The sequence below is a fragment of the Fundulus heteroclitus genome, chromosome 2 (assembly GCF_011125445.2).
Source record: "Fundulus heteroclitus isolate FHET01 chromosome 2, MU-UCD_Fhet_4.1, whole genome shotgun sequence".
Classification (NCBI taxonomy): Eukaryota; Metazoa; Chordata; class Actinopteri; order Cyprinodontiformes; family Fundulidae; genus Fundulus; species Fundulus heteroclitus.
The window spans coordinates 27,567,480-27,594,117 of NC_046362.1; the positions used below are offsets into that span (position 1 = coordinate 27,567,480).

At 38.4% G+C, this 26,638-nt stretch overlaps 1 protein-coding gene across 1 annotated transcript in view; it reads left to right on the top strand.

The window, feature by feature from the left end:
• The first annotated feature begins 8,546 nt into the window (after positions 1-8,546).
• Positions 8,547-26,638, top strand: part of LOC105924410 (ankyrin repeat and BTB/POZ domain-containing protein BTBD11-B) — a 36,763-nt gene continuing 18,671 nt past the window's right edge. Inside the window, exons 1-2 of the mRNA XM_036151945.1 lie at positions 8,547-8,634; positions 19,492-19,696. Coding sequence (XP_036007838.1) covers positions 19,512-19,696 — 185 coding nt within the window. The 5' untranslated portion in view covers positions 8,547-8,634; positions 19,492-19,511. The remainder of the gene's footprint in view (positions 8,635-19,491; positions 19,697-26,638) is intronic.

The window sequence follows — 26,638 nt, forward strand, 5'->3', positions numbered from 1 at the left end:
AGAGTGAGTAGTTTGACTCAGTTGTACAAAGTTTATTTTCTGTAAAACTATTTTTATAAACTCTACTAATTGTTATAAACCAGGTCTTTAAAGTAAGAGGTCTGTTTTGAGTGCAGCATTTTGTTTGGCGAGAGAATGACAAAATAAGCCAAGCTCAACAGAATGCATTTTATTGCATTTAATGGATATGTGTCTTTTAGGTTGATTAATAATAAATGCACCTTACAAGAAAGAGTCTTCCTGTACAGTGCCAGTCAGTAGTTTACATAATCTCATCATCAGTGTGGGCATTCATACAGGGGTTATGGTTTAGCGCCCATGGTCTTATTGGCAGCAGGAGCACTCGACACAAAATGTACAAGTAGTTATGTATCAGAGTTTTTTGCTTTTTTTTTGCAGTAAAGTTTTTAATAACCAATATCGTGGAGCACAGATAATTTCTTTCTTTATATTGACTTATAATACTGTATGTATAAAACAAATCGGAACCTATTCAATCGTTTGTGTCAGAATAGGAAATTGAGTGCAATATTCCTCCAGTCCCACAATCCCTTCAGATTATATAGATAGAGATTATGGCAGCAACGCTATAGTTGGTAATCTTGTTCAGAAACACTTTTGTTATACTGGGTGAAATGGTCCTTCCATCAATAGTAGTCAGTGCATTATGTATTCAGAGACAAGAGGTAAACAAATTAGATCTCTTTGAAATCTGCAGGCCTTTAAAAACTCTGACCAATCTTGTCATTCGGTCCGAATGGAAAGAACCAATCAGAAGCCTTTATGTCTTATCATGTTCACACCCCTCTCTGTCCCTCGAGTTCTAGGGGTATTGCCTTATCAGATGCCAGTGTGTGTGAACGTTTCTTGTTAGTTTTCTCCTAAAACGGTCTTGCACATGCACAGCTATTCAAAAAGAGACATGGGCGTTACTTACTTACGTTTCCAGTAAAATCAATGACTCTACGTTAAAATGTTCTTTAAAACTGAGCACCTGGGGCGCGCTCCTGGCGCAGCGGGTAGCGCGACCCACAAGACTAAAGTTAAGATTTCTATGCTTAAAACCACTTTGTGGTATAATGCGTGGATTCTACCTCAACAGTGCTATCTTGTTAACGTTGTAACACAAACATTTGATGTAATTTGGTAAAGAAATCACTTATATGTAAATAATTGTTTTCTCATGGTGAGCAGCAATCATCCAAATTTAATCACTGCCGGTTACATCAACTACAGAAGACATGGTATTACAGCAAAGCTCTGCATTACTGATGTTTACCCAAAAATCTGCAGACATCAATGATCAGTTTTTAATGTTAAACATTAACGGTTCATTGAGACTATGCTCATGAGTAACTTCGCAGCTTAAAATCCATGACACAGCAGCTTTCACAGCAGAGTTTAGCTTTGACAACTCGCAGCCAGTGATCAATGTGTTTTTTTTTGTTGTTTTTTTTTGCAGAAGTGCTCAGCCAAGTCAAACCAAGAAAAGCTTTGCATCACTCTCAAAAGCTTAAAGAGGAAAGCAGCAACAGCGTCTCTCTCTCTCTCTCTCTCTGCAAACTTGTCAATTACCTTGTCATTAATGTCCTGCAGATGTTGAATCTGCTGGGTTTTACATGGCTGAATCGTGACTGCGCTCTTTTTCTCCACTTGTTGGATGTGTTGCGCAGCGCAAGACAGCTCTGTTCGCCGTTCATTTGGGCTGAGACGCTCACCTCGCTCAGGCCCAGCTTCACATACTGGTTCCCTCTGTCTCTGACAGGATTGATTTATCTGACAAGATATCCAATCTGTTCCTGAATAAGAAATGACATTATTATGGGGGTAAGGAGAAGACAGCATTAAACACATCATCACATCATTAAGACCCTAGCGTCAAAACCCTAGTCTTCTAATTTTCACATTTTTTTCACCTTTTGTTTTCTTCTTTTCATTTTAATTGAAGCAGGTCGAGCAGAGGCACCACTTATTTGCACGTCCATGCAGGTGTTTCAAGGAGTTGGCCATACACATGCCCAGCTAAGTCCCTGTTAATTGGTATTTAGTTGACAACTCACAATTCAGCTGCACACATACATTACAGGTCTAATTAACTTTTTATAGGCTATGTGGACTGTATTTAATAAGTTCTATTATTTCCGTCATTTCTGTTGTACTGTCTGCATGCCGGACTACAGAAAATCATCACATTTAGCAGAAGTAAAGGTTTGAAAACATCTCTATGGTTGTAGTTAATCTATATACTATAATCTATATTACAGTTATCTCTGTGTTGTTCAGAATTACTTTAGGTCTGTCTTTTAATTATTCATTCAACCTAACTTTGTTTAGATTTATATTTTTTCAGCTCGTAATCTTTCTTTTGAATTACACAATAAAACCTTGTACTTTTGGCTGAACAGGCTTCATCACAAGAATGTCAACAGCTGGAACATTGAGACTTGGACACAGTTGGGTGTTATAACAGGCGGATGAACTGGTTTGGGCATGAGATGGGGGGCATTCCAAAAGCTTAATGCTTTTGGAATGCCCCCTATCTCAACCCTGTTGAAAATTTATAGACACTGCTTAAAAGCTGAGTCTGTGCCTGGGCCCAACCAATTTAAGTGGGCAATTTCTGCCAAGAAGGGTGCTAAAATATCCTGCCAGAAAAATGACCAACGCTCGTTGATGGCTGCAAAAAGCCACATTTACCCAAATGTTAGTTGGGGTGTGTTTACATATTTGAGTTTGTATGCTTACTTCTTACCCTGTGTGGATTACAAAAAGCATTTTGATTACAAATATTGTTTTTTTTATTATTAATATTGTTTGTAGTTTGCAGTTTCAGACCTTCTGACTGTCGCTGCAAACTAAAGCACCGTAACCTAAGCTGCATGAGCAATATATGAAATGAACCTATGTTTTACATGCAGCTGTCCATCAAACCATAAGAGGAGTCCACATTCAGCTACACTCCCGTGTACTCATTACTTCATGTCCAGAGACAGTGTCTTGCCTGAAGGGATCATCCAGTCTTTTTTCTTCCGTGCCACTGAATATTGTATGTGCCACAAGGTAAACAGGAAAAGTCCTGTTAAATGGTTTAATTTGAATCTCTTGCCATACACGCATCATAGGAAGGAAAAGTAAATACCTGTCATTACATCATAATGGCCATAAAACCACTTGATAGTTTTGGACCATTAAACTGTTGGAAAACCAGAGGACAATGCAATTCTTGGAAGATGTCCAGTTTTGTGGAACCAGAAGCAGGATACTCACCCCGGCACAGTGAGAGAGCTCCATCAGCTCCTCCCTGAGGGCAGACTGAGCCTTGCATTAGGAGGCAGAGTCAGTGAGTCACCTTGCCTCAGTCCATCCTGATAGCGATCACCACTTCACTGTCAGCTGGGCCTCTTTTTCCTTTGAACCAAGGTTAAGGAGGTTGACGGCCGAGAACTCAAGTGGAACAGGAATGTATCCAAGATTTTCATTTAACTAAAGATGGTTTGGTCAAGTGTTCTTTAAGAATTAAAACACGGACAAATTACATGTCGTAAATGCAACCAATCTCAATTACTTTATGATTAATAGTGAAAAATCAGTTGAACTTTACAAGGTAAATACAATTTCAGATAAAAATGTATTTACAAAAACTATTCTTAGTTTTTTCAAGGGTGGACAATGTCTCCCTTTTCTTCTCCATGTTGCTTCAATTATTTAAGGTTAATAATCATTTATCAATACAAAAGGCCTCTGAGGTCAATCCTGAGTTTTTTTGACATGTCTCATTAAAATCTTTTTAAAGCCTGGTTTGGGATCATTAGGCTGTCGAATACCCACTGACCTCCTGTATGACTCTACAAGATTTTAATATATACAGAAGTCCATGTCTGAATCAATGACTACAAGATGCTGAGGTTCTGAGCTGCTAACCAAGCTCAAATCTTCACCCCTCCACAACCGTGCTTGGCAGTTGGTCAAAAGGGTGTTTGCTGCATTTAGGTTATGTTAAACGAGTTGCATCTAAACATCTTTATTATTTTGTTCTCAACTCTCCAAAATACATTGTTACATTAAAGCTTTGTAACGTTGCTAATCCACAGCCTGGCCAGCCAGACTCAGCTTCCCTTCGGCTTTGCTATACAGCGAACTGAGCCTGGAACTGCTCCCATAGAGCCCTCTTCCCTGATACCGACCAATCACAGGCATGGGCGGGCTTTATCGAGAATCCTTTAGCCAAAAAGAACAAGATGGACGCTGCTACAGCGCATTGATTTGCTAGTGTGCTTACTTCTGTTTTAACAAGAATCCTTCACCGTTGTCTCCGCTGGACCGCATCTTGCCATGTTGAATTATATTGTGAAATGTTGACAGCAGAAGTCTGATTGTGCCTTTTTTATGTCGCGTCCGGAGTTTCTCTGACTGGTTTACCGCCCCAGAAAAATGCCACTATTGGAGCAGTTCCAGACTAACTTCAGCCGTATCGAAGAGAAGGCAAACGTTATTCTGGCTGGCCAGGCTAGCTAATGTAATGTAGCTAATGGTTTAGTTTTTTTGTCTGAGCTTTGTACATAGTTGGGCTTTGGGGTGGACTTGCTTGACATGGATTGATATTGATGATAAAAGATGAACTGTCAAGGGCACACAAGTTAGGCATGAAAAAGCTCTTTAATAGAGCAAGCTGAGACTGTCGGTAAAGTCTCAGCATCAAAACAAACATCAAAAACAAACCCAAGGTCTTGTTTCTTCCTATAAAGTGGCCAAAAAAACTTCAAGCAGAAATATAATTAATATTTCTTCTCCTTATTATTTTTTTTAAACTTATTTCAACTTCTAGCTTAGGACCGCAGTGGTTCATGGCACACGACACAGTTTGCAGCAGGAGGTGGTTTGCTTTGCTGTTTGCTTCAGGTGATGCGGTATAAAAAAATAAAACTCAAATCTCATCTGAACAAAGATGTAAATAAGGCACTGCCTTTGCTATTAGTCTGTAAGCAGCTGCTGAAAAAGCTAATAATCTAAATAACATAGACTTATTACTGAGAAAGCAGTTCCCCACTGGTTTTCAGTTTTAAGCACCTGCATGTGCTACTTGTATGCACAAAACTGATAAAAGTGTAGTGTCTATTAAAGTCAGAACATCTGAAGCACACTGATTGTTTCAACTAATGTCCAAATGATGTATAAGGTAAGTTAAACAAAACACTTAGAATCTTTTTACAAGCAAGCCTATATAAGATCCAGTTTTTCAACATTTTTTAATCTCTGAACCAATATATAACACGTTAATCTAAAAACACAACATTAACACAAGTTCTACACAAATACTGCTTAAAAAGCCATTTAAACCCACAGAAAAACATGGTACATTAGTTTCTTTCTGAGGCCCCTTGACTGCTTAATCTTTTACTTGTTTTATTGTCTTGCTATACTGTAGACTGTGTCATCAGGGAAAATTAAAATAAATTCCCCATCAAATTTAAAAAGAATGAAGAGAAAATGATTTCAGCCCAAAACGACAGTTTTTGGCCGTATCCTAAATGTGCTCATACCCCAGTATATAAAACAAATGTTTTGTTTTGACACAGTTATTGTTTGCATAATTGTTTGTGCAGCGACAAACAGAGAGTTGGTTTAATAAAAGGCATCCTAAGCCCAGACAATAATTTCCACTACATATTTACTCCTGTTTTTTGAAGATCATTGCCTGAGGTTTTGAGTTAGATTTTAGGCATCTGACTAAAGTCTAAACTTCTTTTTTTTTTAAGCAGTTTATAAGCATCTGTCCTTTCCCACAAGCTGAATAAAAAAACGCTGAGTTTGCCACAGGCAGCATGCCCATTAATTTAACAGCACATTATGGAAGTGCAATAAAACCAAAGCGGCTTTTCTCTCACTGATTAGGAGGATAAACAGAAAAACTCTACTTTGTACTATTTCAAGGGATGAAACCATGGAAATACAAAGTAGAGTTAAGCAAAAATCACATTTAAAATAAGAATTTAAAAAGAAAGCAACTGTACGCAAGGAAGATGTGTCAGTAACGAAACAGCACTGGAAGTCTTACACATTTTGAACATTTTCTGAGAATATTGAAGTCCAAATTATCGCATCATGTCACCTACATAATTACAGCAGCCAGATTTACATGCACTTTAGTAATTAATTGCTTTATTTACATTTTTATTCCTCAACCTTTGTGATTTTTCTAGATTATTGCAAGCATTGAAAATCTGAAAATGTGATCTGATACACCCTAATGAGAATTCAGTGCAGCCAATTGTAATGGTAAACAAAGTCTAGCTGTGAAGGCGACAGAGGTTAGGAAGCATAACTGAACTAACAGCATCATGAAGAAGAAGGAAAACACCACAGGTTAAGGTTTTGGATAAGTTTAAAAAATATCCCAAGCTACAGTCGAACACCTACTGTAACAAAACTCTGTTCAATCCATGACTGAGAAACAGAAAGAACCAAGCCAAGTCTACTTTATTTATAAAGCACTTTAAAAAACAGTAGTCACTGACCAAATAACTGAACAGAAATAATTATTAAAATAAATAAATAAAAATGTTGAACAAATAAAACAATTAAAAGTGGAAATAAACAATCTGAGTAAAAGTAACAACAAGAAAATACAACATAGACAAGAAGAAAGTAAAAATCGATGAACTACTTATGCTGGTTCAAAAGCCATAGAGGAGAGTGTGGTTTTGAGAGCATATTTAAAACTGTCTATTGAAGAGGCTTTTCTAATTTGCAAACTGTAAGACCACTTTGCGTAAGTGTCCCCCAACTCCCAAACTGACAACAAAGACGTTGTTGTCAGTTTGTTAGCTGCAACAGCAAAAGCCTGATCTCCCCTGAGCTTCAGTCACGTCCTTGGTACGTCCAGCAACACCTGCTGAAAGAGTAGATAAGAGAAAGAGTAACTGCAAACCTGGACATGACTGTCCACCTTAAAGGCATACTAAGCAACATTTTTCAGTTAATTAATATGTTCCATACCGTTTTGGATGATTAAATGAGTCATTTCAGGTTGAACTAAGGTTTTCTCGGCCGCCCCGGTGGTCTGTGGGGGAAATACCGTACTTGCAATTGCAGGAGCAGTCGGCCCGCACTCACAGGCTCAGTAGTCTCGTGTGCATCGCGAGAGTCGGTCTTGCTTTACGGCGAGAACTGCTACACGCCCCCAGTGAAAGGTGTGCTCGTTGGTAGCGCAGTGGCGATATTTGTGCAGTTATCATGGCGGAACCAGCGAGAACACAGCGAAAGCCCATGTTGGAGCAGGCAAGAAAGAGGAAAAGGGCTCTGGACAGAGAGAGGAGTCGTACACGGGTAAACATAGAAGGCTGCAAGGCTGACGCGGACCTCGCGTTTCTGCTGATGCGATTGTAAGTAACATTGTAGGGTTTCCCTCACGCTACCGCCTCGCCGACATTCCAAAAAAATAATAATAAAAAAATAAAACTAACTCGATATGCGCGCCGCTCCGCTCAGCCGGTCAGCGGTGCAAAGTTTGCCCCCCCCCCCGCTCAGCTCAGACGGTCATCGGGGCAAAGTTTGTCTCCTCCCCCCCCCCCCCCCCCCCCCCCCCCCCACCCCCGCTCCGCCGGTCGTCCCAAATTCCTAGGGGAAACACTGCATTGGAATGGTTTCTCTCTCTCTGTGTGCATGTTCATACTTTCACTGTGTTAGTCATTGTTTGTACTGCCGTTTTTTCGACTTTTGTATTCGTTGTGTTCACCTGTCTGCTAAGGTCAAAACAACCGCGCCTGGCTTGACGGACAAACCAGGAGAACAGCTGAGCATATTTACGACGGTGCACTTTTACTTTCGCCCCCTGGGGGGAGCCTCGCTGGAAAATCAACCCCGGTTGCATAGTATACCTTTAACTGACAGACCAGGCAAGGAGAGGTCCCTGTTAACTTCGGAGGAGATTCCAAGTGAAGTACATACATTCTACACTGATCCTGGTTATTAAAATTGCAGTGAGGTTCAGTTTAGTATTCAAATGTATCTCTTGAAACCCAACATACTGCATTGAGTCATTCACTTCCACCATTTACACCTCCTAGATAAGCATGTAGTGACATGGGGCTGTGGCTTGCATTGTGTTGTTGACTTTGCAGCAATCGTGGCAGCATCATGCTGGGGGGGTGCTTTTTCTCAGCAGGGAAAGGGATTTTCAGATATTATATGAGAAGATAGATGGAGCTAAATACAGGGCAAGGAGGAAGAGCCAGGCCTGTTAGAGCCTGCAAAAAAGACATTCCTGAAAATGCAGCTGGACCTGCAAAAAAGGGGTGCTTTTAAACAGTATACAATCGAAGACCACAGAGCACAAATTCACTCCACACTTTTCAGAGTGTTATTTTTCACAAATGTTGAAAACTACGAACACTCTTGCAATTCGCTCTAACGGATCCTTAAATATTAAAATTTTTACCCACAGCTTGAACTGCACTGATGTTCCATTTCTCCCCTCAGGTGTGCTCAGCCTTCCGGAGGGTCTGACTCTTCACAGGGAGCAGCAGCTGCTGAGAGCCGGGAAATGCGGGGAGGGAAACTCCCACAGTCAATCCGAGCTGCGCTCCATCGAACAATGCTTACTGGCCACGAGGGTGGGCAGCATCTCTGAACTCAGTAAGTTTTAGATTTATTTTTGGCCTTGCTTGTGAGCTATGGCCATAGAATGTATGGGTAAGACATAAAAACTCTGACTTTAGTAAGGATTGTTGTACTGGTGCATTCTGTTTGTACTCTTCAGAGTTCCAGTGGGATGGATCAAACAGATCTTTCCCTGAAGTCAGGATAATGATTTGAAATGTGGGAGATCTCTGGCCAATCCCAAACTCAGATTCAACATGGATGCTGTGTAAAAAAGTATCTAAGAAAAGCAACAGAAAAGAAGTGTTTTGGTTCTCTACTGATTGTTTAAGTTGCACACAATGTGCTGTCAACTCTGGGGTGTGCTGCGTCCATTCACGACCCATGGATGGAGTTTTAGTCCTCGACGCGGCTGACCCGGGTTCAATTCTGACCAGTGGTCCTTTGCCACATCTCTCTCCCCCCTTTCAAACCCCTTTTTCTGTCAGCCTACTTTGTAAAAAATGAGCCACTAGTGCAACAAAAAACAATATTTAAAAAAAAGTGCTGGCAAGGCAAATTTATTTGTATAGCACATTTCAGTACAAAGACAATGCAAAGCGCTTTACATGATTAAGACATAGGAAAATGAAAGCAAGTTGTAATGAAATGTAGAAAAATTTAAACTAAATAAAACATGGGGAAATGGAAACTACTACCAAATATTAGAAACAGCTGGACTACAAAGTTAAACTAATGATGTATCAGCTCTTTGTTTGTGAGAATATTCCTTTACTGTTTGAATGGATGAAATAGACGGGAATACAATTTCATCTGCTTGCATTGCTCATGGCAAGTAGTCTGGTTTCTGAGCACAACACGCAGCAAAGCCCAATGGTTTTCTAACTTGCCAGTACAATGGGTTCAGTTTGAGTCTCCTGTCATTCCCAGGTCGACTCCCTGATTTCCAAGGCAAACCGAACAAAGCATAATAACCCTTTCTTTAATGTTCACAGCACTATCCTCATGGAATCACTGGCAACTTCACAATTGACTAAATCAACCAGCTGCTCCGTTAGTCCCGGTAAAGCTACCAAGTCCAAAATCTTTCTTGTAAGAAGGAGAGCTGAATATTTAATATAACTGTCAATGTTCTTGGATTTTTATACAATCTAAGATCCACATTAGGACAAGTCCTTATGTCTGAGTGGACATAAGAAAATATGTTTTATCAACACATACCTGTCGGACTATAGTCTAAAACACAGTCACTAAATACATACAAATACTCACATATTCTTGTTTTTTTTTGTCCATTCGTCTCACTGCTAAAGTCAATATTTGCATTTTTAACCCCACCATTGCTTAAATTGGATTTCTATCTTTCGGTCACATTTAAACCTTCCATCCAATTTATAGCTTGCCCAAAACATCCCTTATCTACCTGGGTTGCCGGAGGCCTGGAGTCTAACAATCAATTGGAGGGAGGTGGAGATTTACAAGATAGAAACACATGTTGCACCCGCACACTCACAACTAAGGACAATTCTGAGTGAATAGTTAACCCAACATTAATATTTCTGGTCTGTAGGAAGGAGCGAGGCATGCAGCAGGGAGAACGTGCGTTCCACAAACAAAGCTGCAGCCAGGATTGAAAGTACTTTCTCTGTGTTAGACAGGAGTGCTAAAAATTGCTGCACCATGGAGCTCACCATGATTTTTTAGTAGGTGATTTTCTTTCTAGTCACTGCAGGTTCAAATTTCTGGTTTGTATCAGTTTGAAATCTGCAAAAAAAAAAAAAAAAACTCCACAAGGGGATGTCTAAAAACAACAATTTAAAATGGATTTTCACAGTTTTAACATCTTTACTGGATCCATGCCATTTTCCAAGCACCACCATGGATCGCAGTTAGATGCGTATTGAACAAAACAATAGATCATTCATTCATGCATTGTCTTCCACTTATCCAAGGTGAAGTCATGGAGGTAACAGGTCCAAGAAGCGTGACATCAGTCTCCCAGTCAGCACACTCCAGGTTGTTCTAGGGAATCCCATTGCTTTCCAAAGCCGTTACTGATATGTAGTAGCTCCAGCAATGTGTCTGCACTGAAATCTTCTACCCATGGGACCTACCACAAAAACCTCTTCAGGAGGCATCTGGATGAGATGTCACTTCAACTGAATTCAATGCAGGGGAGTGACAGCTCCATGCTGAGCTCACCCAACACGACAAGGCTCCTCATCCCATCTCTAAGGCTCTAAGTCCAGCCATCCTATGGAGGGAGCTTTTTTCAATTGCTTATTTCTGGGATCCCGTTCTTTTAGTTCATGATCCATATCTCATGACCAGAGGTGAGAGTTTGAAGGTAGACGGACGGATGGAGAGTTTTATGTCCACGTTGCTTTAGAGAAGGCCCCAGTCCTTCTCTCCATGTCCCACTTCGTCCTAACGTCACTCATAGATTCTTAAACTCCTCCACATGAGGTAGAGACTGACTGCCAAATTCAGTATAACTCTATTGTATCTTCTTTGAAAACCACTTATATATATATCTATCTATCTATCTATCTATCTATCTATCTATCTATCTATCTATCTATCTATCTATCTATCTATCTATCTATCTATCTATCTATCTATCTATCTATCTATCTATCTATCTATCTATCTATCTATCTATCTATCTATCTATCTATCTATCTATCTATCTATCTATCTATCTATCTATCTATCTATTTTTTATTAGCCAATTAAAACATAGTTAATAAGTGAAGGTCATTCAAAAGGAAGGCCAACATCCTTAAGTGATGTTAAATATCATATATATATATATATATATATATATATATATATATATACATATACATATATATATATATATATATATATATATATATATATATATATATATATATATATATATATATATATATATATATCAAAATCATTGACTCTGCCAAATTTGTACTGAAGATGTCTATTTAGAGGGCATGAGAAACCAACAGGATAATTCTTTTTTAAAATAAAGCCTAAATAGTGTCTCTGTCTGTCATAGTGGCCTAATCCCAGCCTCTTTCAATAAATGTGAGTTAGAGGGAGCTGCATTGTTAGTGACAGCCATTATAATGAACCACATGCGTTCATTAAAATGAATGAGTCTGGCTTAGACATTTGGCAAGTCTTCCAAACATTAATTGAATATCTGCCGCCTTACAGTGTACCCATTATTCAAAGAATAATGGACATCATAATGCTTTTTTGGCAATATTTATACAGTATGAGTTGATTTGCATAAGCCTTAAGAGTTACATTTAGATTACAATTATAATAATAGCTTTTCATATCATTCGGAAAATCTAAAGTTGCAGGATGTGCTTTACTGAACTCTAATATACTCTCGGGGGTTCAAATCAAGAGGAAAGTTTCCCCCTTTCTGTTCTGTTTTTAAGGTAAAGTGTTTCTAATGCCACAAAAAAATCCACAGTGGTACGTTGTGCCACAAACGACTGAATGTTCCAGTTTGAACTAATCTCAGAATCTGAGTGCTCTGGTTGTGTTGAGGTGTTTCGTCAGAGTTTGCATGCATGTTGTTCTGCAAGTTATTCCAGAAATCTGATTATTAAGTGCTTTAAAATCTAAATCAGACTGCCTTTTGAATAAGACCAACAATTAACTGATTGAGGGGTCTGTTTCTATAAATGGCTGAAAAAACATTCCCTGCATATCCTGTGTCAACATTTATCATGGCGATAAACAGGGAGCCAGCTCCTCTCTGCATGTTTTTTCTCGGGACTGAGCAGCAGCAGCAACGGGGCAAATTGCCAGTCCTATTTATTGATGAGGTCAAACAGGGATCCGTTCTGTTGTGTTGGCACTGCGAACACACTGTGGGACTACAGAGCTGCTGATGGATGATACCACGTAGACAAATTTGCTGTCACAGAGTTCAAGTAGAGACAAATGAATAATTGAGAAAAAGCATAGTAAGAATTGAATGTGACGATGGAGGAGAGGTTTGAATTTGATCTTCTACAATAAATATGAAATAGGAAAAATAGCAGTAGATATGACTGTAAATAGACAGTCTTCTGCTCTGGCATTTAGGCTCAGTTTCAGTTTTTTTTTTTTTTTTCAATTATTCCGCCTGTGTATTTTTCTCTTTCGCGGAAATGTCACATTAACATATTTTAAAACGATAGCCCTTCAAATTGTGCAAATGTGTCATTAACGTTCATGCGGAACTGCGTCATGTATATTCTGCACATTATTCTAATTAATTTGCACCAACTGAAGAAGTAAAGGCAGAGATTTTAATTTCATATGTCGGAAAACCTTTACACAACACTATATAAAGGCAGGTTGCTGCCGGTTAATTAGACTACCAGGAGTTGTTGTGCTTTGAAAATAAAAAGATTCACATACTAAACAGGTAAGTCGATGCAGGTCTTTGTGTGGATAATCAAATGCATTGCATAAATTTGTACTGTTGGTCTGGCACGCCCTTCACTTTTTTTATTTTTATATTCTTTAAGCAAACAAGATTGCTTTGGTTTTTGTTACCTAATTGCAGATCACTGTATGAAAATTGTGTTGCTAAGAACTGAATATTCAATGGGCTGTCCTATCTATCTATCTATCTATCTATCTATCTATCTATCTATCTATCTATCTATCTATCTATCTATCTATCTATCTATCTATCTATCTATCTATCTATCTATCTATCTATCTATCTATCTATCTATCTATCTATCTATCTATCTATCTATCTATCTATCTATCTATCTATCTATCTATCTATCTATCTATCTGCCAATTAAAACATAGTTAATAAGTGAAGGTCATTCAAAAGGAAGGCCAACATCCTCAAGTGATGTCCAACATCATATATATATATATATATATATATATATATATATATATATATATATATATATATATATATATATATATATATATATATATATATATATATGTATGTATGTACATAGCCACACTGTCATGAATTAATTAGGACAGCTCATAAAATATTCAGTTCTTAGCATCACAATTTTCATACATGTTAGATTTCATTTTGTCTCCGTACTTATCTGCAATTAAGAAACAAAAAACAAAAAAAATCTTGTTTTACATAAAGAATAGGCATCAAATGATTGGTACCTCTTTTGGCTGAACTAAGTTACGCTAGACACCTGTTATAGCCATCTACCAGTCTTTGACAATGGTCTGAGGAATGCTCCCCCCACTTCTCACTTTCCAGTCCAGTTCTGCTGCAGCTTCAGTTTTTTTCATAGATGATCTATCGTTTTCCTATATTACCATTTATAAATTTAAGCCTGTTTGCTGTTGTGATGTCCCGGTTAACTGAGAATTTGCACAGGCACTATATATCAATGTTATAAATAGTGGTAGATATATGATGTGGGGAACCAGCCAGGTCCTCAGGCAGTATTCATAAACCATGATATGTCTAGTTCAATGCTTCACAGTTGATTTGATTTTTTTTCTGTGACATAACAAATATTGTGATTCAGATTCATCTATCCAATGAATATTATTTAAGTCTGGCCCTTAATTTTGTCTACATTCTCTAGCAAATTTTACTCTGGCCTTCAGGTTTTTCTTAAAGAGCAAGGATTTCCTCCATGCACATATCCTATGAAATTTAGACTTGTCCAACCTTTTTCTGAAGACAGGAGGATACATTTTCACATCAAAAGTAGCAGGAGCCTGCTATAGGTCTGTGATGACGTTGGACAGCACGACTTGAGGATGTTGGCCTTCCTTTTGAATGACCTTCACTTATCAACTATGTTTTAATTGGCTGAGAAAATCTTTTGAAACTTCTATTAATCCGTTAATCATAAGGTATTCTTTCCCAAGGTACGTTTTTCAAAACGAATAACACTGAAACTGCCGAGCCTGGTGGTGGTAGTCTCATGCTATGGGCTGCTTCATGGTACTGGTGTATTGCTAAAGTGAAAGGAATATTAAAGAAGGACTCTCTCCAAATTCTCCTCTCAAATCAGCAGTTAAATGGTCGAAACTTGGACACAGTTTGATTTTCAAACCAGACAATGTCTGTGACAAACACATCAACATTGCTTTTGGATTAGATAAAGGTGGTTAAAAGCAAAATTACGGAATGGACCCAACTTAAACCATGTTTAAAATTTAGCAGCAACTTTCAACCAGGGTCCAAATGAAGAAACCATCATTTTCTGACCCGCTTATTCCCTCATGGGGTCGCGGGGGTAATCCTAAATCCCCGTTTCTGTTCAGATGGATGAAAAAGTGTATTTATGTGTCTGAGCCTGTATGTATAATTTTGACCCGATGTGGATTAGATACAATCCAGGACACATTAATTCACTCTTGATAATAAAAATGGTTAAGATTCTCTGTTTCTTCTTACTGGAATAACAATAAACCACTTTTTATTCATAAATCTTTAAAAAAGTCCTACTTAACAGACATGAGGATAATGAAAATGGCAGTAAAATGTTTAATTTAAATAAAATATAATTCTAAGACCATATATTTATCAAAAGTATTTTTCTGCTAAAGTTTTAATACTTTATCTGTATATTACAATTTAGCTTTAAGCACTTAATAAAGCTTCTTAAACATTAGTGGAAACATAGCAGTTTATCTTTCAGTGAAAGTTAATTCAAAGCTCGTTTTGGCCATTTGCTAAAATCGAATCCCCTCTTTCTTTTAGTGTAATCCAGTCGTTTTCACCTTTTACTTTTTTTTCACGTCTAAAGGGACAGAAAATGACTTGATTTTTTTTATTAGTCTCTCCCCCAGGAGTGAACAGGGTTGCTGCTAATGGCCATCACTTCTGTCAGCAGCAGCTTTTAAAAGATAATTTCATTGGAAGCAGTGAAATACTAAAACGACACATCAAGGAAAACATCAGAGGCTGACAGGAAATGCACCATTTAAGCACTTTGTGCCTCCTGGTTCAACATTTTAACCCAATTTTTGTTTCTTTTCAAGAGGATGAGTTTGACCTATGAGCAAAAGTAGGAATTAGGACGTTATAATTAGATTTTTCTGTAAGAAATCAGCAAAAGTTACCAAAAATGATGCAACAGGCCAACAAATTTACATCAATATTCAGTGTCTCTGTGATATTCTGGTTTGTTAAGTGTGCCTTTTTTTTTTTACAGACTATTATCAGTTAACATGTGAGTAATCTCTGGAGTAAATATTGCAGATGTTTGTGTTCATACACGCACGATGCCTGCCTACATCGCAAACTGTATACACGTTAAAAAATGTCACGGCTGCGGTAAAAGTGAGAAAAAGACACAAGACACCAGAGAATCCTGGCAGAACGAAAGATGAAAACTGGATGCCACGAATCTATGAGTCCTGTTGCTCTCAGGAAAAAAAAACTTTGTGCGCTTGCTTCAACCACAGATTACATTCATGTAAAAAAGGCAGGAAAAAAAATCAAAGCAGACATGTTTAACAATAAATGCAAACTCGCTAAAGAATAATTTAAATTCAGAATTTTATTCTGGGGTCAAAGGCAAAAAAAAAAGAAAAAATCTTTAAAAACAAATAGCAGCAAGAATGTCGTGGTCATCATGTTTAGGCAGGATGACCACAGGCACCCAATGAATTGTAATTACGGCCGCGTGGCAGCAAATAACTGAAACGCCGAATCTGTGACGGTTTCAGCAGCCTCACAGAGCAGGGACAACCCATCCATCAAAACCAAGGAGAATGCCTGGTTAATATGTTTAATATTCCCCTGCATAGGAATGAATTAAACAGCTCCATCAAGTTTTAGAGCACATTTCTAAATGTCTAAAGATCATACTTTAACTCTTGTTACTAAATATCTACCATCAATCTCTAAAAGTAAAAGTTTTTGTTTGTATGTGGGTGTAACTTACTGGCCTCGAAGGAGCCATCGCTAACGTCTCATGAGTTAAAGCTGCGTCTATCTTACTCATACACCTGCCTGTTCACATTTTTATTTGTAAAGAGATTTCAATATTTGTTTAAAACAAAGACAGCTGTAGCCACTGATAAAAGGCAATCAGAATTATGGCTGCATGATCTGCTAAACCTCCTCATCTCCTCTTGTTATCTTTAGAAAGCTGTGAAAAGCTGTGAAAGCTGTTGGATACATGCATGTTCTTAAGAGCTATTGATGCTTTGCATTGTCAAGCTGAAATAGTTACCAACAGTGTTTTGTACAAGCAGACAAACTCCTTGAATCGTTCAAAATTTTCTCATCATGCAGCCACAATTTACAGAGCCATGTTTGGTGCAATTTCAGCTACAAGTGGCTTTGGATCCTATGAGCTTGTCACATCTTGCCACTAAGATCGTTGCTCATTCCTCAAAGGCTAAACTGCTCCAGCTCGTTCATGTTGGATGGTTTTCGCTTGTGAACAGCGATCTTCAGGTCTAACCACAGATTCTCAATGGCTTCAGGTCTGAACTTTGACTTGGCCATTCCAACACATTGAAATGTTTCGCCGTGAACCACTCGAGTGTTGCTTTAGCAGTAGGTCATTGTCCTGCTGGGAGGTGAAACTCCGTCCCATTATCAGATCACAGGCAGACTGGTAAAGGTTTCGCTCAAGACTATCCCTTTATTTTGCGACATCCATCGACTCGGACCAGTTTCTCGGTCCCACTTGCTGAAAAACAGGCTGTGTTAGCGTTTTCCTTGGTGGCTGAAAAGTAGAATTTTAGTCTTATCTGACAAGAGCACCTTCCTCCATACAGTTGCCCTTGTTCCTCTTGGCAAAAATCAAAACGTGCCTTTCCTATTTCTAACCCTAAGCAATGGCTTTATTTCTGGCCCCTCTTCCATGAAGCCCAGTTCTAAGCAGTGATCATATGATCATATGATTAGACCCTCCAGTCTCTACCTTTGGTCTCTGTGCTGCCTCTGAGATTAACACCCCCCTTGCCTGATCTCTGAGTTTTGGTGGGTGGTCCTCCTTTGGCAGGTTGGTTGTGGTACCATGTGCTTTCCATTTGAAGATGATGGATCTGATGGTGCTCTGGGGCAACATCAAAGATTTGGATATTTCTCATAATCCCACCCTGACTTGTACTTTTCAACGACTTTGCCCCTGACCTGTTTGGAGAGCTCGTTGGTCTTCGTCCTCGGATGCCTCCTGCTAAGCGGTGCTGCAGCCTCTGGGCCTTGCCAAAAAGGTGTGTTGATACTGACAGATCACGCGTCACTTAGATTGCACACAGAATTGGTTCTACTAGAACTTTTTTAGTGGCTGCATGTCACTTAGACTATTTAGTTTTCAGAATATGGATTGAGACGTTCGGACGTTGCAACATTGTTTATAACCTAACCCTGGTTCATACCTCTCAACAACCCTATCCTCCCTATCCATAATGGTGATCCCTGACCAGCAGGTGACCTTTGCGGGCAAATGGTTCAATACATTTTATTTAGGTGTATCAGAATAGATTAAGCTGAAAACAAATCCATGACATTTCTTTTTGCAAAGTTTTTTTTTTTGAAAATCATGAGTTAAATTCCTTTCACTTCTCAATTACATGCTTATTGTTGTGACCCAATATATAAAATCATAAAAAAATATGCACAAATTGTATTGTAAGTTGTAACAGGATAAAATGTGGAAGAATTCACAGGTTTGAATTATTTTGCAATGTACTGTATTCCCCCCCTATCAAATTAAAATCCTCACTAATGTTTTCTTGAACTGCGGTGCTCTTCTACATGTAAAACAAATTTCACAGATCAGCATAACTAAAAGATGACAAGCGGCTGAGTCACCAGATTTCAGAGAGCTGCGTTATTATCTGTAAAATTAAGACAGGGATGAAGCGAGGAGCTTCCTTTTTTTTTTTTTTTTTTACATGAGAGGTGTCTCTCTCTGTTCCAGCGTCTCTTGCTCACTGCGTTTCAGGATGATATCCAGCACGTTCGTCTATCGGCACGGCAGCTGTCTTCCCAAAGGAAGGCTGAAAGATTGACTTCATTGCATGATTGCGCTTCCCTTTTTTCAGGCATCCTTTTCACACTTGCCTCGCACATTGTCGAGGCTAAATGGAATCTTGGCACGCAATAAAGGGTGCAATTTTAATGCTAAACAAACCGCTTTGTCTTTGAGAATGACTGTTTTGTTCGTGCGCTACTGTGTAGGCACAGACTTCTGCCTTGTATCAGAATGACCAGAGTAATTCATCGCAGCATGTGTCTTTTTGTAATATATATATTTATCTTCTGTGCTTCAGAATGTTATTACATTTACTTCGAGTGCTGTGGGTCTGCACTGGAAGGAGAGGCGACAGAAAGCTGACTGAATTCAGTGAAATGGGATTTGAGTCCACGCCGTAATAGGACGGGACATTTTCAATAAGACTCAATAACAGAGGTGGCACAGTCATCACATTTCCATGAAAGGAGTGGGCTGTTTGTTAAAGAAACCTTTAATTCATGCTTCTCCTTCTGATGAACCGTACTTACAGTACCCCAGCATGATAAAAGCAACATAAAACTGCTGAATATAAGTTTTTGGATGTCGAACTTTCATTTTTTTTTTTGAAGTTGAATATAAGATTGATATTAGCTTTACATATCGTGCAGCTGATTTAGCTTAGAGTAGCCAGCATTCATCTATAATTTTTCACATTTTATAGGATGCTATCCTGGTTATAATATTTCTACCAATCTCTCCTGAATTTTACAAAAAAACAACAAAATTAATGTTGTCGTTTTTTCCTGACTGTGAAATGCGGAAACTCAATTTCCCCTGAGAGATCCAAGAAGGCTGGGGGAAATGAGCCAGAGTCTGGGATGTCTTTTTAAAGCTACGCTGCAATGACTATTTTATTCCTTATCTCAGGATTGTGGTCATGAATCCCTTTGTGGATGCTGTGTTTGTTGCACAGGTGACCTCGTGACCAGAGCCATGCACCACCTTCAGCCGCTGTACCTGAAGAATCACAGCAACGGGACCCCACTTCACCACAAGAGCTGCATGATTCACTGGGCGCCTGAAGCGATCTACACACTGTGCTACTTTATGCACTGCCCGCACATGGAGTGGGAAAACCCCAACGTTGAGCCCTCCAAGGTTACCTTACAAACAGAGAGGTGAGACTCAAACTTGATTAAATGAAGCGATTCTTTTCAAAACTGAAAGAAAGGTTTTAGAGGGATTGGAGCCACTCCGTATTTGTCTCAACCCAAAATAGATAGTTACAGCTTTGGCTGTTAGCTCTGAGACTGTTCACTCTCCTTGTTTTCGAAGGTCGAGTGATACGAAGCCTTATAAATACTCTGACTCGTGTTGGACCTAATAGAACACCACAAAGACGATACCAGTCGACAGTTTAGTTGACAGTATACCGTATACAGAAAAAAAACAACTGACACCGTTCAAAATTGACGGCCACAAACTTAAACTTAAAATGTTTTTGAGTAAGTAAGTGTGCAATGTAAAAAACACGGCAGAGCAAAACAGAGAGGACTCCCAGTTATATCTAAACCGCTATTTGGGAACATCGATGTTTCTCTTGCAGCTACAGTGTGAAAACGATGGCGGATTGAACCTAAACCTTATGGCAGTGTAGTGTACTATATTTCATTCAACAATCAGACATGTATCTCATTGATTTACTCACCTGAAACAACTTTAAGTTGAATGTAAACATCACACATGCTGGAGAAAAATCAGCTGTTGTCCAAATGGCTCCCTGTAGCATCCGATCAACACAAACACCATTCATGAGGAATCCCCGTTGATGAGAGGGATTTTTCCTAGCGGCTGTGCACGCTGCATTCAGGTACCATAACTGGGACACTGGCTTGTAGAAATATCAAAACAACTCAACACAATTCTCAGCTACGGGCAGAGTGTTATTTTAAATGTTCTATGGCTGGCTGTTTTCAAGCCGTTACATTGTGGTAATCCATCTATCCAGGCATTGGCTATGTCTGGTTATACTACTTTATTTGTTGAAAAAAGTCAATACAAATCAGTCAGTCAGTTTGGTACGTTTCATTGTTTTACATTTTAAAACATAATAAACTCAATTGAACATCAGAAATAAAAATTGCATTCTCCTGATAAGCACTTCTGGTTTGACTGTAATTTCTCCAACCCTACCTCAGTACACTTTATGAGCCTTGTTATTTTCCAATGGATCCTTCTCTTTGTCCTTGTGCCTGTCTTTTTTCCTATTAACCCATATCAACTCTTTATGCTCCTTGTACGGTCCTGTCTGCATTTTGGCCTAGCCCTTTCCTCACAAAACATGATGCAAGGACCTGTGTTCTTGGCCCAAGCAGACAAGTCTCTTTGATCAAAGAGACTTTGATAGATCCAGCAGCAGCTGGAGAAGGCTAAGGACTGGTATCGTGATACAGAGATCCCAACTTTTTCGATGCTGATGGAGCTGGCATAGGGTATATAACGCATGACGTAACTTTTGGGGTTCCAAGCTATTGCCTCGTGCAAAATGTCCAGACCCAAATCTAAACTGTGGCACGATTTTATCACATCTAACTGAATTTGAGATATTTTGCAATGAAGAATGGGCTAGAGCAGGCACCTGCAACTCCAGTCCTTGAGTGCCACTGTCCTACAGCATCCAAATACATCCCTGCTCCAACACACCTGAATAAAATGAATGTTTACCAGGCCTTTGCAGAACTTGCTGACATACCAAGGAGGTAATTCAGCCTTTTAGATCTGTTGTGTTAGATTAGGAATGCACCTAAAGAGCTGCAGGACTGTGGCACTTAAGGATTGGAGTTGCAGACACCTGGGCAAGAGCCATACCTCAGAGGGCTTGCAGTTGTAATCGCTTTAAAATGTGGTTCTACAAGATATGGAATCAGTGGAGCAAGATTAAAATGCACACCACACTTTTCAAATTAATATGTGTAAAACAATAGAAATAAACAATGTATGCTTTTTAAAACTCTTTCACTGTTATGTACAGTACTACTGTATGTATATGTATATCACATGTAGTTGCTTAACATACATTTAAATTTGCAGATGTAAATAGTTTTTCAAGGCTCTGTCGTCTTGGATGGCTTCAACATTAGGGTGGCTGGTGTCAAATATTATAAAGCTGATATTATTCCTTCTTTCCATTTATTGCATCAGATAAATTACATTCATTACTTTAGTGTTTATATTGTTTGTGTACACTGTTAAAATCGTTAAAAAGGAAATTAAAACTATTGTTGTTTCATGGGGTTTCTGATGAGGCTTTTAAAATGCAGGTACTCCTGCTTTAAGTGGTTTTGCTTTAAAATAATCAGTGTCAGCTCCTGAGAAACTAATGTCCAAGGGCAATTATCTAAAAAGGCCAGATAAACAGGCCCAAAATATGCGATGTTATTGAGCTCAGACCATCAATACTATCTTAGAAAGCTGGCAAATATGTTTTTGTTTTTAATGCAGCAAGAATCTATAAAAGCATTCAACCAACAGAAGTGTCTGGTTTTGATTAATCCTTAGAAAGCTTTCACCTTGCCATCCTCTTCTGGGAAGTCAAAAATATTGCTTTTTTGCTGTTCTCTGGTTCAACAACAAAGGAACACTTTATGAAATTTTGACAAGGGGCAGAAATTGCCCACAGCTGTCCACAGCTTACTCTCTGGCCTCTTTTTTTTACTTTTTACCCCAGTTTACTGGTGCAGTATAAGTACACTGTCAATAGGTTGGATAGTATAGTGATCATTCTGGGTTAGGTTCTTCGGAAAAATGGCCCTTTTGGGAGTTGTTTTCTATTTGAATGACTTTGGGATTAGGTCAGGTTTCCGCTGGTGTTAATTCACACCCCATCCCTCAAGTGACAAGCACACAATAGAGCTCTTTGATATTTTACGCATTAAAATAAATGAAACATATTTTCTGCGGATTTTATGAGGTGTTTCCTTTTTTCCCCTTACACTCCCCGTGTGATCAGTATTTCCTGAACCTCTGCAGAAAATCCCTGTCCGTTTCCTTCAGTTAAACACAAGGCTGACAGTTCAGCCTGAATAGTTCTCCTCTGGGCCTCCAAGTTCAGACATTTTCACCTGCAATGGGCCAGTTTATCAGCTAGCGTGAGTCCCAGGTGCCCAGTCAGTGTGTGCACTGGCTCAGTTTCCTGCCTTTCCAAGTATTGAATTTAACCCTTTGATTCAGTCACACGGAGGCACAGTCTTAGAGCAAAACAAGTTTCCATGAGAAATCGCCTAAAAAGGTAAGACCTTACACTGCTTGCGAGCTACAGTTTCCATTGAGCTTGTTCATTTTTAAATCTTTTTAAACGAGAGAGCGTGAACCAGATACCCCTCTCCCCAGCCACACTCTGCAGCACATTCTCGGGGAGTCCGTAACATCTAGGCAAAAAGAAACACATACTGTATATATAGTCCCACCTGCATATTCTAGGTCTTCCCCAGGGTCAGTCTAGCTGGACATGCCCGGAAAACCTCTGCAGCACAGGTAGGCACCCAGGAGGCATCCTGATTAGATGCCTGAAGCAACTCAACTAGCTACTGTTGTTGCAGAGGAGCAGTAGTTCTACTCCAAGCTGCCCCCGGAGGCCCCCCCACGGCTCTTTCTTCTCCATGACAGACCGTTGCAGTGCCCAGTTTACTGTGGACAAAGCACCAATCTGTCTCACTTATCAAGCTTCTAATCAGCTCAGAGATGAGCAGCAAATTTTGCTGACTGCTCATATGCCGAATATGTATCAAGAAGAGTCCAAGTATTAATTCACACATAGTGAAGTAAAATATTAATCATTGAATTCCAGAGGAGTATGTCCAAGTTTCCCCATTTAATCAACAGAACAAAACAAAAAAACATTAAGTAGACTGTTAATATGATGAAATGCAGGTTGTTTATTGCATAAGTCATTCAAATACAATATCAGAACTGGTTATTTTTCAGCCTCTACCTTTAATACATTTAGCTTTTCGGCATAATTAAACATGCAAGAGATAGCAACTGTTCATGTCAGGGTCCATGTATTTCTAAAACAGCAGAAAATAGCTCATAATTAGAGCTATACGTTTTTTATGGTTAATTAAAACATAAGACTCTGGTGTGATCATTCATGTGAAGACTTGGTACTTCATGTGTAGTTCTTTGGATTTTTGCATCGAATAAGCGAGGTTCTTTGGTTTAATCTCAACTGTCTACATTTAAGTGTAGCTGTTTTGTTTTGTACTTACAAAAGTGTGATGCTCATGCCTGATAAACACATTTAATATTAGATACAATCTCATTCATGGCTGTTGCTACTATTTTGTATTTATATGTCTTGATGCTTTTATTTTGTGATGGAAAAACAGGATGCAGCAGATGCAGAATATGGATGTAAAGATGTGTTTCTATCTTAAAGGTGTTGTGCCCTTCACAAGTTATTTAATGTTTAATAAATAACTCTCAGTCTGTTAGGTATTGTTTGGTGAATATTAGCACAAACAGCTGATATCAGGACAATAGTTGAAAGGAATGATTCAAGCACTGCCGTTCATTTAACAGCAAACTCTGCACACATTTAGAATAAGGAGTGGCAACTTCTCTTCAAGTTCAAGACTTTAACAGAAATAAAATAAACATCCAGAGAACATCACTATAGAATGCTGTTTATCTGAACTAACACTATATTTCAATTAACAAATCCTCCCTACGATGCTAGTGAAGCCTAGCTAAACTACTAAGCAAAATTAAGATAAAAAGAAGCTAAGGAACTATGTACACACAAAAGAAACAAAAGGACAAATAAAATGGTTGAAAATCATCGCAATGATTCAATGAATCCTCGTTCACTGCAGATCCAAGTAACTAAAGTTCATATTAAAAAACGTGGCATTAGATCAATTTACCTTAACTGAATTAGAACAATATTTAATATGTGTTTTAACCCATTCGCTATGCAAATCCTGAGTTAAACAAAACATTATTTGATAAAATAACATTTTAAAGAATGATTTGCTCAGTAAAATCAGTACCTTGAGGACACTTGATTTTATTAATGCAGTAAATCAAATTAAAGGATAAAAGCATGCAAAGTAAAAAAAAAAAAAAAAAATCTAACATCTTAATGAGTTTGAAGAAGAATAATTACTGTATTAGAAGGAAAAATAAAGGTTTTAAAGGGTGTAAATTTGTTTTACCCTTTTCTGAGGTACTTCCAAGAAAGTTATGCAACAGAAGTACTGGTTCATCATTTGCAAGAAAATGGCGTTGGCTTCCAGCACCACTAGCACATCCAGAGTTTATGAGGTTGCTTTGAAATAAGTTAAAAACAAAAGCCCAGTCTTGTCTTACCTGCAGGTATAAATGCTGTGTGTGTGCTTGCAGCTGTAAATAGTCCATCTTGTTATACAAAGCACGAACATGAGGAGGAAACATCAGCAGTGGATAACGCCAAGCCCAGGCCATCTATGAGCTCTGTTATCCAGCCTTAGTCTCCAAGTACAGCACATTATGTGTCCCAGAGAAAGGATACATTATGCAGGGACAGATATGGATCCGACTCAATAACAAGATGTCTATAATCTAGTTTATTCTAGTGCTCAATCATAACACAAAACTTTGCGTATGAGGCAAAGAATCAAGAGTGTTGCAAGCTTGTTTAGTTGCATTACTCCCAACCCTCTTAAAAATGCTTTAAGTACTTAAAAAATAAAACTGATCAAATAAAATGGCAACAAATGACATACAACATACTAATATTAGTATCCCATCTGGAGTGATCGCTTCGAATCTATTGGCAGTGGAGCAGATTACTCAACATGAAGGCTGCACTCCCTTCTCTGTTCTAACCTCTCCGGGTCCTTTCTAATCCTTACTGCGCAACAAACCTACAACTATGCCAGGCATAGACAACACGTGTTGCTCAGAAGGAAAGCGTGATATGAAAGGGACTTTTGTTAACTTTCCCCTCATCAGTACTTGTCAGAGCTCTGTATAAATCTTCATGATATTCTAAATGACTGCTACTAAAGGAATCTTACTCACTGTCTTGGTTTAGGTAAGGAACTTAGCGCTTGTGTTTTCCTCTGGACATACTGAAGCCCATAGACATTATATACGTAGACGCGTCATTGGGCGGGTTCTGCCTATGTTACGATGCGTCAGAGCGTCCGCCATCTTAAATGTGGCAAATCTGCAGTTACTCAGTCACTTAAACAGTATCAGAGGGACTTTAATCTCTGAATATACTTTGTATTCGTAGTATTTCTGTTTTTGTAATATTACAAGTTTATTTTCGTATCCCTTTAGCTTCATTCTCCTGAATGTATTCTCCTAAAGAATAAAAATATTTAAAATAATCTAACCTGGCCCTATTACTCCAGGAGTGAAATAATTCTGCAAACTGCGACTATTCTGGAAATGTTCCCTCTTAATTCTCATAATATGAAGTTTTTCTCATAACATTATCACTTTTGTGTTTTTTTTTTTACTTTATTGAACTTTTTTTTCTCATATTATTAATTTTACCTATTTAATACTCCCCCAAAAAGTCATAAAGGTTCACATGTGACACGGTTTTATGAAATAATGAAGACCACAATGTTTAGATTTAACAAATTGATCCTTATATTCATAACACACACATATATATATATATATATATATATATATATATATATATATATATATATATATATATATATATATTTGTGTGTGTATGTATGTATCTTGTATCTGCCTTTTATATATATATAGAAGGCAGATACAAATAGTGAAATCAGCCAGAATACATTTACATGCAGCACAGAAATGAGGCATCTTTTCTGGTTCACGTTCACAATAACAGAACTCAACTTTTTTTCTGCCACATTCAATATGGCGGTGACATTGAAGTGCGAACTTGCGCCCTATGACGCGTCTACGTATATGTTGTCTGTGCTGAAGCCGCTTCTTTGTTTTTACAAATGTTGGCTCTTATTTAGTTCTCGCTTACTAACCCCCATGCTGTCACAGCAGATACTCAAACGCATGTTTACTTAAAAAAAGATTTTATTTGAAAAAAGGGTTTCCAAAAGTGTATGAGAACATCTGCAAGATTCAGG